Raw genomic sequence first — 14,726 nt, 5'->3', positions numbered from 1 at the left:
AACTCGATTCCTCTTTGTACATCTACCGTTTGTATTTTTTCAATAAAAACGCAACTAGTTTGTGAGTGTAGTCTGCGCCGAAAGAATATTTTCAATGCGCCTATTCGTATCAGTTATTTCGTAGTAATAAGGGTCGCAGTGCACATCAAGCTCGAGCTCAATTCACAGGGCCCCACAAATAGTACACTAAGCAGTAACACCCCTGGAGAAAATGTGGAAAGGATTTCGAGAGAGGATATATCGTTGAGAGCGGAGGGTGAGGGACTGCAGCAGGACAACCACAACAGGACGGCGTGGACCGCCGGGTCAGGACATAGGGCGCGCAGTGTTTAGGATCTCGTTCTTTGGACGAGACACGCGTCTTGGCGCGCCGTGGAAACCCGATTCGGAAAAACTAGGATTTTTGTTCGTCATTTCTAGTCAGTGGCAATTATGCGTGCCGTTATTGAGGAAAAGGACACTGCTTGTTGATTATATAGCAATTGAAGTAATACACACGAATCAATCAGTGAATTATCAGTATCATTGTCATGGAGTTTCGTTTTTGACATTAATGAAGTAGAAGGTGGGAAAACGACAGCAGAGACAATTCTGCCCTTCTACGAATGGAAGTAGGATCTCTCTTCCGAAAGACTTCATGTTGAATCGTGGAGAAACTAGCCTTTTTTTTACTACGGACTGACTGGAGACAAATGAAAAAGCCGCGAGTAACGTGCTAGTGCAAGGGTGAAACGGAAAAATTTCTATAAAAGTAGATCATATAAAGGCAGTTAACACAGACATGATGAATATTGTGGTGCTCGGAAAATATTGTGCGTTGGTCCTATTAGTTGGCATTTCACTCAACAGAGGTAAGCGCTCTTGTAGACAAACCTAGGCCATTATTTTTGACACTACTAACTTTCTGTCCTTAAGGCTATTTAGTTGAGTTCATGTACAGAAATTTAACGTATAAGCATTGCCTCGTTACGAGCTATATAATCGTAGTTATGCCATTACCCAACAGGCATCATACTATATTCACATTCATTCTTTTGGACTAAAGTGGGCAGATTTAAATCGCTTATTGATGCTCGCCGCTGATCCTTTTCGCCCACGTTATATGCTGTTCCGCTGTGGCAGGTATTCCTTCCCTGTGTAGTTATATCTTGAGCGTTGAGGATTGGATTGATAGGTTCGTTATTTTACGAATCTATAAGGCTTTCAATAGCCGGTAACGCTAATGATGACGTTAATGTCATTTTAAGAGATATATTACAGAATGCCCCCTGCAAGGTGCAACGTCAAACTTCTATGCATAAATAATCAACTTATCGTAAAAAAATGGGGTAACAGGTACATCGTTTAGATTACTTGCAGCTTTCGGAACACAACTCTTTGCATTGACTTAAATTGACCCGGTTTAATCGAATTCATCTTGCATCTGACATTACTATTATTATGTTAATACCCAACTAAGGTGAAAAGAACCTTGACAAATTTCCATTGAACTGACATAATAAACGTTGCGTCAGGCACATGCAGCATATCCATGTTAGTATACTATAATTAGTACAGGCGTCTAATATGCGAGGGTGTAATTGAAATAGAGCAGGACCCACGCCTTTTTTTCGGCATATGAGATCACCGCACATCGACCTGGGCACAGTGCCTTAAGCTGTAATCAGTTCGCACCCAAACTTCAATCGAACTTCCTTCGATCACTATGTGACGAGGTCACTCATACATATGCACACCTAAGATAAAAACGGTAGCAAATAGAACAACGCCACAGTCAATTGTTATCAAATTTATCTTGATTGATAGCGGTTCAGAATGCGTATATGCTTATTTCTTCATAAGGAAGTCATTATATCCTACATGTGCGTTAAGTGATATGTGTGCATAGAAACCGGTACGCTGTGGTGTCAATAGCGGCGCTTGTCAAATGCCCCATCGTTACCTAATTGGACGGAGACAAAAAGTGCTATTAATTTCTCCTTTACGCGTAGAGGCTAATGGACGTTCATGATCAAAACAAATACGTTTGATGCTATTGACGCGAAATTACTTGTTTCTGTTTACGGCGTTATCCAAAGGCTAATTTTTGTTACGGTCTTTTTGCAAACATGGCACGCGCGAAACGTACGCGCTACGCATATACACACATACAGCTATATATATATATATATATATAATGTTGTTGTAAGTGCCAGCATTTTCCTAAGATATATCTATTTTCACGTGATCCAGCGATTTTTCGCGTTTTATAGATATTTTCCCTTTCAAACCGGATCAGGCAGCCGCTTGTGGATGAGCGGATGAAATATGTTTATAGGAAAAGAAGGGAGAACGAAATCCCGCTTACTTTTCTTGCGGGACAAAGCCGGCGTTATGAATAAGAAGGAAGCATCCGAATCCTCGTGTTGCCTAGCGTCAGATTTATTTCCTTTGTGTCACTTATTCTTTCGATATAGTTGCTGCCGTTGAGTTCTACGCGACTGCGTACCGAATAGGGGCTGAACGCGGCTGACGTGATGTTTTTCGGTGGTTTGATTACTTCTTGGCACCATTATCTATTGTGGTTCAGGCCAAATACGTTCGTACACAACTGGAAGTGATAGTCGTTACTTTAGGACTGAATAAGATTCAAGCGAATTACGCCACGATACTGTGACCAGCTGCAAAAAAACAGCAGAAACGAATGGGAGTATCAATTGCGCTACTGAGTACAACTGCTAAAGTTTTTGATGCCCCATTAGCAATGGTAGGGTGTGAAGGTAATAACTACAATCCCGTCTTTGCAAAATAGCCTCTAAAAAATTTTTTATTTGACTTTTTTCTCGCATTTTGCCGAGTAAACGCACCTAACAATTTCTAGTTTAGTTACTATGAGAGCAATGAACATCTAGTGATCCGAATCAACTTTTAATTAGATAAATATTATTTGTCAGTGACATGATGGTATATAACAACTGTGAACATGTGCAATTTTACCCGCAAATATTGCGTACAGAATATGAGATATGAGCAGTATTTTTTATGAGCACAGTTCGTTCCAACTTCAACCACTGCCGAAGTTGTGCCACTCGTTACCCAATACTGAACGTGGACGTACCTCGACCTTGTCTTCAATTAAGGCAGAAACGTTGATGTAAATGCATTTGTTATAATTGCTGATTGTACCGTTTTGACACTAAGTATTGCACAATACAGATCGTAAAATCTAGTGGTTCAATAGTTGATTTAACAACTAAGGATAAATTAGTGATCAAAACCGAAGACGGAGAATCATCCTGTCCACACGTTTTACGGAGTACCCCTTAGCACACAGAAATGATTTTGCTACCTATTTTGTTTTCCCATTCGATTTCTCCCGGTCACTTTCCCCGTTATCTCTAGTATGACGGCTGCATCGTAGAGCTTCTTTGCAGCTTGATCATGCACGATCGCACGAGCATCGTGCTCTGCGTAAACCGAAGAGACGTGCCTTGATATTTTCATTTTGCATACATTATGACTAATCGCGTCCCGATTTAGAGTGTTAATTCTGAAGGGTAGAAAAATACCTGCTTGCATTGGAGATTAATCTAGTTGAATTGGTTAACTTAAGCAAGGCTTGACGACTTTATTCCACTGTTACTGTCAATAACAGCACAAAATCCTTAAGCTCGTAGGAACAGATTTGTTCTTATATAAAAATATATATAAATGGAAAGCTTTGGAATCTACTGCTATCAGTATGTTGTGTTTCAAAAATTTGTTACCATAAAGTTACCTTTCAGCTGCTCAAACGCTTAAGCGAATGTAGGGAACGTGGGCCTTTTCCACCGCACAGCCGCAAAGACGTCTCGTTTTACAATACGATATAATAAACCTTATTGTACGACTGCGTCTCGTGAGATGCACTTGCACAATACAATTTATTGTATAAGGTTTTGCCTCTGTCAGACGAAGCAGCCTAGACTATACGATCATCAAAGATACTGCTTTTCTTCATGGTATGTGTGTGTGTGTGTGTGTGTGTGTGTGTGTGTGTGTGTGTGTGTGTGTGTGTATGAAGGGTCCGAAACAAACTTTGAAATATGAAGTATTGAATACCCAGTTAGTCGACCCTTCCGACTCCAGCCAGCTTTCCAGGACATTTTCAGCAATAATATTTGCGAAGAGTGGGACGCTAGGGGAAAGGAAAGAGTGCCTCCGGCATAGTAGATACATCTGGCCGTTATCATTGGATTTCTGCTAAAACTTATGGGACATGGCTGTTTTTCCAACGTCAATGCATGTAGCAACAGGGACAGAGACTTCACAAATCCTTTCCGGCGATAACGACACAAAGTTTCGTATCATACTACACATTGCTGATACAAAGCGAAAGACCCTGTTACGAAAACTTTGCACGCTTCGCTAGTTTGTTCGTTGTGTGAAACAGATATACAGTGGTGACAGAGTCATGTGTTCATTTTACGAAATTTCAGCGTATTAGGAAAAAATAACTCATATCAGATTGAGCTTGATGAAGCAGGAATCGCTGCTATTTTGACTAGGGAAAAATCATTGATATGGAAAAAAGGAAACGGTACTCCGTGATTTGCTAGATGAGATGCCTATTTGTTTAGCTGCTAGCTAAAAACAACTAGGGGCTACGTTGGAAAACACACTGCCTTTTCTCTTCTAAAATCAATTTTTATAAGAAAAGTAATTTTGATATATATATATGTTTTTTCAGTTCCTGTCGACCCAATTAGGTATTCCCTTGATGAAATCTAAGCTAAGAAGCTATCTTCGTAGCACAGTTTTTGTCGTCTAAGCGTTAATTGAATAAACACCACATTTGCCTACCGGATTCCCATCGGATTCTCCAGTCTACGATACAATCTCTGACCCTGCTTAACGTATAAGATAAGTTTCACACTAACGGTCTTAATAATTAGTTTTTCTTTATCTTCTCGCGAAGTGAACTTCGGAATTGTACAGTTGCTAACTTCCGCACGCCGTCCGTTTGTTTAAGGGCAGCCGGTTCACTAACTGAACAACCCCACCATTTGGCCCAGTCGTAGACTCCCTTGCCACGACCTTTGCTTCTTTCTTTCTCATTTCGTCGGTTTTTCGTTACTGCAGCTATTAATGGCGGTCCGGCATTTTAAGAAAAGTAAACAAATCCGTTGTCCTCTGTTATTGTTATTCTGTTGAGAAAATCATATCATATAGTCAGTCCTAGTTGGTGACCGGTATAATTTTAATTAGTAGCTAATTCCCGGCTACGTACCAATGAACCACTTAGACAGTGTGGCACAACGAGTAGGATATTTTCGAATAAAAAAATACATTATTCTAATCAATAGAACAGTGTGACTGTATGCACTCGTAGACTGCCGTGGCCGCCGGAGCTGGGCCTGAGATAACCATTTGAACAGGCAACAACTTCATGTAAAGGATAAGAGTACATTGCGGAAAAATGTCGGGCGGTAACAGACATTTGGATCGCTCGCGTTATGTCTCTCTGTGGCTCTCCGTTTTATCTTAATCGGAAGTTGTGGCTCGTATTTTTCTACGACTATAACACTATTGGAACCGTTTCGAATGGCATACCCTTGCTTTTTATGTCCTATATGGACATATTGGATATGTTTCTTCCCATAGTTTACGAGTTGCTGCCCTGTTCAAAACAATGGAAGTAAGAGCGACGCCATAGCGTTTATCCCAAGTATGGAGAACAAAACGATAGCAATAGTTTCTCAGCTGTAACAATATTTCAGCTGACATGTCAGCTAATACACAACTGCAGTTACTGACATTGAACACACAAGGGAGGGGGGGGGGGTCGTGCAAAGAAGTCTAAGTCGACATAGCTTAAAATGGTAAAAATCAACCTTTGTCTCTAACTTCTACTCAAGTTTTTTGTGTCAGGAGTTGACCTGCTAAAAATTGACCCGAAGCGCACCTATACGCCAAGTTTGAAAAATTTTACCTGTAGACTTACCGCCGCAGCAGGATTTATTCAAACGGACTTAAATCTAGGAAAGTACTACGCCTAGAAAAGCTTTTTCTTTCTTTGACGTTTTAGCCAAATTCTAGAATAATTATACTGCGAATAGATTTTCTCAGATTGTGGGGGGCTTCGAAAGGCATGAAAAAAAAATGTATCCCTAATACCCAAACAGGACAAAAACTAACTTAGGCCATTTTACATCAAAATCTTTCACGTGAACATGAGTCTAGGGCCTGTACTATCGGATTAGTAATGTTCCATGTTTGCCCCTTTTTGTAATTATACTGGAAGTTCAGTACCGCCTGTATAATGTAGGAAGGCAGAATCTGATGTCTAGGGCCAGGAACAAGGATGACAGACTCATAACAGGGGCCGTAGCCCCTGTTATGAGTCTGTCATGGGTATAGGGATGGGAGACAATGAAGCAGGCGTACGGTCTCACGCGACACGTAACTCGACATTCTGGTGAGGTATGAAGAAACGAGAGCCATGACTGCCTATTGGGTCATGAGGTTTTTGCCACTCTCTACAGGTTGCCCTAACCAGGTCGTTTCTCTTGGATAGACTGTTCAGGTTCCCGAGCCTAGCTGGACAATGCAAAAAAACTGCGATAGTAGCCCATAATAAATTACTTATTCTTATATTTTTTCGCTGTTCTATCGTAGAACTCCAGAAGCTCTAGCACTAATTACCCTTAAATAGTTGAATATTTCCGGATAACGAGGAGTGAAAACAACAGAGAAGAGATAATCAACAGAGAGAGCTATAGACATTTGTTTTCTATCCCTGTGTATTATAAAATTAAACAAAAAAAAAAGAACGGTAAAAATGAAAGATACTTACACAGACTGGTTTTTCGCTTTCACAAGACCGACAGCAAAGATATCTGAGTAATAGGCACGCCCAGAAAAATGCTACGAAACCAACAGTTACAAAAAAAAAAAAAGCAATAAAAATCTAACATCGACCGGAGTTTGGCTTTCCAATCTAATAATGTGCAGTGTTTTCTTAATTATTTAAGTAGGTTCAAAGTGATAAAGCGAGACAGAAAATCTCAAAGGAAATTGAAGATAAGTGCAAAGATGAAGGTTATCATGAAAGATTATATAGCAAGATAAGATTTTTTTCTGTAATGTGTGTGGAGTTTGTAGTAAACATTCAGTTATAATAATATCATTGATGAGTACAATTGCATTTGCATTAAGTTATGCAGAAATCACGAAAGCGTTCGTGCATTTCGGTCTATGGTTCTTCACCTGTTTCCATGAAGGCCATTGAGCCTGTCAAATGGGTTCATATAGAAATTAACGTGATTCGTGCCTTTACCATAACTCTTCATTAATCTGGTCGATATAACGCTAGCGGGCAGGGATAGATTTCCACTAATAAATTGATGGCTTTTAGTATCGGGTCGTTAAATAATGAAATGACTCTTTATCATCGTATGTCATCGCTTTCGTTTCGGTGTTATGGAACTGGTAAAGTTTATGACGATGGCTGGCACGCTCTATCCAGTAGTACGCGTAACCCGCCTGTTACACGATTATTCCTTAACCTCGCGTTGTTTTTGTCCTTATTTACTAGAATGCCAACCGTGTATTAGAAGAGCCTGCCGACGCAAAAAGATTATCTGAAAACGATATCATAACTATATATTCGTGTCGGATGGATGAATTAGAATAATCTAACATTATTTTCCACCTGAAGATACTTTTTTCCACCTACCAAAAAAAAAATCCCGCCAATTGCTGAGTCCGACATTCGAATTGCAACGGCACATACGTTTGTTACGATTTATATCAATGAGATGATTAAAGAGAGCAATTTCTATATCATTGTTCCCAGTATTGACTCCCGGACTCTCGGACACGAACTACAGACTATTTGTTGCTTTTAAATTTGTCCATATGTCTTTAGCGAACGAAAGATTAATAACGTCCTGTTTCGCAGCAGCAGCGGCGGCAGATCTTTCAACGCGCATCGGCTATTTGCGGTTGCCGTGTCTGTTTGCGCTACCCGCAAAAAAATGAAGCCATTGGGCAGCCAAACGGAGAAGGGCTTAGGCTCTGCCGATTAGATTCGATGGACAAAACGCGCTCCGTTGATTCTATAGGTTACGCAAGCGTGTTCGTATCACTGCTAAATAACCCAGCTCTCGCCCGGTCTTATACCGACGGTTAGGGGACAGTGTTACCGCGTACGGTGATGGAGAGGCAACAACACGACTGTCGCACAAGATACGTCCACCAAACGCGTCTGATCGGCGACTGACGTTTTGTCAACAGCTACTGGCCGCGGGCAGAAAACGGGTCAGAATATTGTTCGAACCAATAGTGTGCTCAGAGAAAAGAGAATAGCGTCGGAGATAGTTCAGAATGAGCCCGCTAACGATCTTTGTAGGCAGTCACCGATGGCCTTTCGTAGACTAGTGAGCGGGCATTGGCGTTGTCCCTGTTATTCCTATTGGCACAGTAGTTTAAGTAAAACATTGGCTACGAGTAATTCATGACAGCAAGCCGCATCTAGTGACCCCATTAGCTCTATTCATTGTGTGGTCATTTCTGTCGAGAACAGGAGTATGCGTTGGTTGATTGGTTGGACATTGCTCAATTTCTATTTTTGCCCTAGGAAAAATAATAGCAGCTTTACTTATATATTATGGAGGAGTGTCTAACGCGGGTAACATGTGTCCGTAGTTAGGCAATGCCTTGATTTGGATAAACGTACAAAGAATGGTGCAATACGGATTGATCGCTTGAGTGTTTCAGTGTGGGGGGGGTCATTAGATTATTTATATATATATATATATATTTACTGCAAAAAAAAGGGTGTTGTGCTAATTTATTCTACTCTAAGTACGACCTATCGCGTTAATTTTAACTTATCTAAACTCGATAGGACACGAGTCTCTTAGGGTCCAAAGGTCACATATCTAGTCCGAAATTATAAGCTTCCTAGGTCAAATTTTTAACTAAAATTTAATTATTAATTAAAAATACGCTATTTTGGCATAAATGCCGTCAAAAGTAAGAAAAGTTATCATTCAGCTATTGTTATTAAAATGAATGTCAAAAGCAATTTGATCACAAGACGGATATATCTAATTTGTAGCGTAAAATTTTTTGACGAACGTTTGTTTAACAGAGATAACACTATCCAGTGGAATTTTTGGTGATAGGGAATTTCAATTGTGATTCATTCAAATTCAATTCAAATTGATGATCACAGTTTATCTCTATTGACAGTGTTATCTTAGTACTTAAACATAGGTAATGCGCTTCCGAAAATTCTATAGAAATGCGTGATCCAATATCTCATTTACAAAACGTAGTGTATTTTATTAGAAAGTTGCTTTATTTATTAATTTTGCTTCATGTTGCAATCCAGGCCCATAACATTGAATTATATAGGTGTTTTAGAAAAATGGAAAGTGAAGTAAAAGTACCGTTTGCCTGTTTCGTTTGTGCTGTTAAAGGTATGCAATTGAAACGATCCGAGCTTACAAACCATCTCATATCTAAGTTTAAATAAATAATACACAATAATATTCGTTAGAAGGCCTAGTAACTTCATTTTCCGGGTAACTTTGAACTCTGGCAACTTTTAAAAGTAGGCAGAACTTCTACAAGGTTTTTTTGACCATGGTGCCTTTCTTGCTAATGGAACGTTTTCTAGAATGTGGTCAGTTGTTCAAATCGAGCTCTGCAATTCCAAAGCAGCTATTAGGAAAACTACACGATGCCACCTGTCAATGTCACACGTAATTCTCGCTATCTGAGCTAACGGTAGGGAAACAGATTGCTTGCAAACGGATATCATGTCCTTCCCTTCTGATTCAACGCTTGAAAAGCCAGGGGGATAACGGTCAGTATCTTCTATACCTCGAAGGAGTAATGTCTGCCCCTATTTACATCGAGTGATCGTAAATTAATAACGAACACGTGTCTAGTTACTGAGGAAGCTCAAAAAACCTCAATAACGTGCATGACCCCTTAACGCAATTCGCAATCACAGGCGTACCTTATGAGGGAGAAAAAGTAAAATCGGGCTTCTTGTGACAAGTCAGATTTTTGCACTACAAATAACGTACAACAGATTAGTAGATGTCAGCTATAACATCATTACCTATGATATTTTTGCCATTTGCCGCAGAAACAAAACTGTATCATAGATCATAAACACTAACTATTTATAGTTGATTTGGTGGATATTAGCAGTTACCTTAGACAGAAGAGATTGCTCAGTTGGATGATGAGGGAAAAGCGAAGACATGGACGCTATCATTGTCAAGAAATTCATGTTGGATAAAAAAGTTGCACCGGGCTAAATATGTTCGTTTGACTTTATTTATAACGAGGGCTCACCCCATTTGTTTACCTTTAAACGAGTCTGAAGGGATGATGATGAAGTTCAAAAGAACGGGTCGTCGATGCCTATATAGACATGTTAAATCCTGTGTTCAACGAACCCATGTCAATTTAGCTATACCCCAAAATTTACTGCCAGTCGATTTGTGCGGGTATACTATTCTACTACAGAATTAGAAATAAGCAGATAAATCACTTAGTTTGTTCATAGCCTTTCGTGATCCGTTGTTTTAAAACACAGTGACAGCATAAACTGGCTCATAAATTCCAAGTAAAAAATAATCAGTGTCGACACGGTCATGCTAGGCAAGACTATATATACGTTCGTGTCTGGCTGCTTAAGTGTATATATATATAGATATATTTATTTATTATATGTGTGTTTTGTGTCAAACTAGTATTTGCCTAATATCTGAAGATTATGAGCTAAGCTCGATTTTTCATCACTCAAAGAAAACCTACAAGGAAAAGGCTGCGTTATATACAAGTTTATTTTCAAAACCAAATCGTTATAACCTTAGTAATTTTGCTATCAAGAATAGCTTCAGGAATAATAAGAATAGCTATATATACTTTAAAATGCTAATAATAAAATGTGCTAAAAATAAAAACGATATTTAATGAATAACTCGTACTCACATGAGCAATCAACCACTACAGTAAATTTTCAATGACCGCTGTCAGCATCGGCCTAGGGCATTCTAGAGGGCAACTCTTGGGCTTCGTCCCGCCGTCGATTTTATCATTAAATACACATTAAGCGCACTCGTTCGCGCCACACAGTTTGCACTTAAGTATATACATTCGTCTACTTAATTATATATCAGTGTGGACGATGCTGATCTCTGGATTTTGCCGTTTTGTTTTTAAGTATGGAAAATGAGAAATTGTCGTCATCGGTTTACGATTCACTTAGTTAATCGAAAGTTTTAGGCGCCAAAGTAAATTTCATCTTGGGAAACAGGAGCAGCTATTAAGTGGGTAAATGGCTTGTGCGGAAAAAGTCCCAGGATAAAATATGAGCGATCTACAGAAAATCAGCCTACTCCGGCTGCAAACAAATGGGCAAATGAAATGAGACTTTTTGTAGCAAATGTTTATTTATTATTAAATAACGCTTACCCTTCAACACATTTTGTCTGCTCATGTCTTCAGGTCCGCGTTCACGCGCTAGTCAGACCTTTCAGTACAGGCGAAAATTGAACCAGTTACTCCAAAGCTATCCTTATCTGATTCCAGCTATTTACACCCCCTCGCTCCGCTCTACCCATTTCTGCCCATCGATTTTAGTAATACAGCCCCAGCATAAACATTCAAGTATAACGATGGCCGCAACGTTTAAAAATCGAGCCCTTAACTCCCGTGGCGAAATCAAATAGTACAAGTTGTCGTTTCACACTTCAGAGCAGTTTGTTGTCTTTTCTACGCAAAACTGCCTTAACTTTTTTGCTTCCTCGCCTAGGATCCTAGACTAACTTTCTCCGTTCATAAGTCTGGTTTCCTCACTCCTGTTCGTATCTTCAAGTATTTCCGGGGGAGCTGTTCGACCGTATATGATCTCCAGGATCAAAAGTGATGACAGCAAGACGATTTAAAGGCAGGCACCAGCAATAGCGGCGAAAGCTATAGCTAAAAGGACGCTCGAAAGTTAGCAGCAGGCCGTATCGCCTTTACTTCGCCACCTATCCATACGGGAACGAAGTCAGGACCCAGGACCCAGAAGGCTGCGAGCGCTGACAGTAGTGGAAGTAGTGAAAGTTCGATGTTACGCTCCAGCTACTGGCCCAGAGAGGTTAAATAGAATCAACAGTGTAAAGCTCAATTGACTAGCATGGGGTACCTTTAGCAGCTTGGCTAGGAGGTTTGCTCTTCTTCCAGCCAGCCAGCTACTCTGGTCCGAAATATAGCATTGAGAGTTGTAAAACGTCTCTATTGAGACCTCTTTTTTTGATCGCATTTTCAATATCGTTTGCGCTTCCCTCGCCCCCCGAGTTGCCCGAACCTCGTAAGGCGGCAACCGACCCTAGAAAGCGCCATGAAGCCTAACACGTTTGAGAGCTTGTGTCTTGTACCAACGCTCTGTGGATTATAAATATGTTTTTAGGTAAACAGGTTGTGCCTGCCTTGCCGATACTTCCTGTATCTGTACTAAGTATTGAGCAGTAATGTGGCGTTAGTTTCAGCAACGCCAGCCGAGCGAAACGTTGTACGAACATCGAAAGCAGTTCTCATCCAATTCGGTTACCAGCACCCGCAAGCCTAACTCCCATCATCGACGATATTTATCATCGACGCTCTTAACGGCGAACGGCGCCAAAAGTTAACTTGTGCTTGAAGCGCTCGGCTTGGAAATCCGTTACACAAAACTCTAACTCCGCTACTAGCACTCCGTCCGATCCGTATAGAAACGATCATCCTGTCGTTCCCGCGACGCGCATTTATACACGAGGTGACAGGAGAAGCGCAAAGCAGCCGCGTACCGCACTTGACGAAATGAAAGCTACGCTGGGTGCTAAGTGGGTGCTTTTCAGCATCGTTGCTGTTGTCATTAAAAACTTGTCGACGTGCTTCGTGCACGCAACGACAGGGTGATAGAAATTAGAATCATAGGGGGCGCCTGTGAAAATGTGTTATAGGGCTTGCTCGGGCCGTCGTTGACGAGACACCCCAAAGTGCGATCGGGAGATGATCGAGACGAGATGCTTAGAGGAGGGAAAGATTTTCAAATTCTGTTATTAACCAATTCGTCGTATGCATGTTTATACTCTTGAATGATGCTGTACGTCGTGTTATGCTGCGCAGATGGCGGCGGATGTTTCCGAGCAACGACAGACGTAAATAATTCGAGTCTATATATAGGTTTAGAATAGTCAGCGCCCGAGTGAGGTTCTAACGAAAACAGAAGCGTATAGACGGCCTAGAAACCTAGATTTGTAGAGTAGAAATCTACTAGGTATGGTGGACAACACATGAATGCTGATCATTGTTTAAAGTTCACTTAGGAGCAACCTGTCACTCAAAGGCGAGTTTTATAATATACGCCAGAGCATAAAGTAATATTTCCGATCGATGTTATCCCTACTTCGATCAGGTCTTTACCTGAAAATAGAGTTGGGTCTGTGGTTATTAGCTGATGACCTAAAGGGTGAAATCAAAGACATACATTTTTCAACACATAGTATTGTTGAAGCCATGTGTCCTTTAGTTAGCTATGCTAATATTTCTTAACTACATATATGTGGCTCATTAGATTCACGCTATTCAATTATGTCAATCAATTATGTGCGCTATATAGCGGGCACCACCAAAGCAACCGCCAGGCACGCTATCTGCTTATATTATTCAAAGAGAGCGCTTTCCAAATAACATATAGGGCCCAAATGAAACATCTTCATTAGCATTGCCAGCAGTCGACACGGCCACAATTTTCGTAATAGCACCAATATCAATTATGTCCATAAAATAACTATCAAGGTGCCCAAATCAGCTTATGGAAAGATCTCTGCTCGCTACCGCAGTTGACGCTTTGTAGTTCCCGTGGCATGTCCGACGTATTTGTGACATTTAACGATCCGTGGACACCCTATGTGTACCTCAGCGTGCGACGATCCCAGTCACCTTGATTCTATATGGATATGCCATGCAGCCCATGAAGTTAAAAGGGGCGACAGCTCCGCGCTGCCGCTATCATGATAGAACCTTCATGGCTTAGCTATCAAGCGTCTCACGCCATATGAATCAACTGCTCCCTAGTCTCAGTCTATCTTCTGCACTTCGATCACGCAGCTCGGTGATGGTATCGGAGGAGAGTATCGCGATATCACAGTTGTCGGACTAATTGGCCGCTCAGTCGTCTAAATCTGAGTTACCTAGCAGGCCTGGATACCGCAAGCCGTTGGACATTTGGTGATGCGTGATCTCGCGGATACGTGTTTCGATAGGTCGGAAGTGAGATGCGTTAGTCGAGGAGGTCAGCATTACTGAACTGTTTGGTCGTAAGTCATAGATATAGGTCTAATAAGTCCAATTATAGTTTTTGACCCTAGCATAATTAGACAGCCACAGCCTGCGTCCATGCTAGCTGCCGGACCAAAGTCCTAATGATGCGTTTCTGCGCTGCTCGCGAATGCATATTGTCACCACTACGCTAAGAGGCTCCGGGGGAACGCGAATGTGAACACTTACGTGTTAGGACAAACAGAAAAGTTCTCCCGCATATGTTCTTGTATCCATTAACCTAGTAGTGCGTCTGCGAGTGTGAGTATAACGGGAAAAATCAATATAACGTGACGATGTGAAGGTACAAAGGAACATAAAGATGGTAGGTGGGTAGAACGGGTGAAAGGAGATTAACGCTGAAAATATGGTCGCGTAACAGAAAATAGTTA

At 40.9% G+C, this 14,726-nt stretch overlaps 1 protein-coding gene across 2 annotated transcripts in view; it reads left to right on the top strand.

The window, feature by feature from the left end:
• Nucleotides 1–311: 311 nt before the first annotated feature.
• LOC111251597 (uncharacterized) overlaps nt 312–14,726 on the top strand; it is a 30,020-nt gene continuing 15,605 nt past the window's right edge. The window contains exon 1 of one of the 2 annotated variants that reach the window (XM_022808286.2): nt 312–851. In XM_022808286.2, coding sequence (XP_022664021.1) covers nt 782–851 — 70 coding nt within the window. In that variant the 5' untranslated portion in view covers nt 312–781. The remainder of the gene's footprint in view (nt 852–14,726) is intronic. The other variant, XM_022808285.2, reaches the window with a different exon arrangement.

This window comes from Varroa destructor, unplaced genomic scaffold (genome assembly GCF_002443255.2).
Source record: "Varroa destructor unplaced genomic scaffold, Vdes_3.0 BEIS01000005.1, whole genome shotgun sequence".
In the NCBI taxonomy this organism is placed as follows: domain Eukaryota; kingdom Metazoa; phylum Arthropoda; class Arachnida; order Mesostigmata; family Varroidae; genus Varroa; species Varroa destructor.
This window is presented reverse-complemented; position numbering and strand designations above follow the sequence as displayed.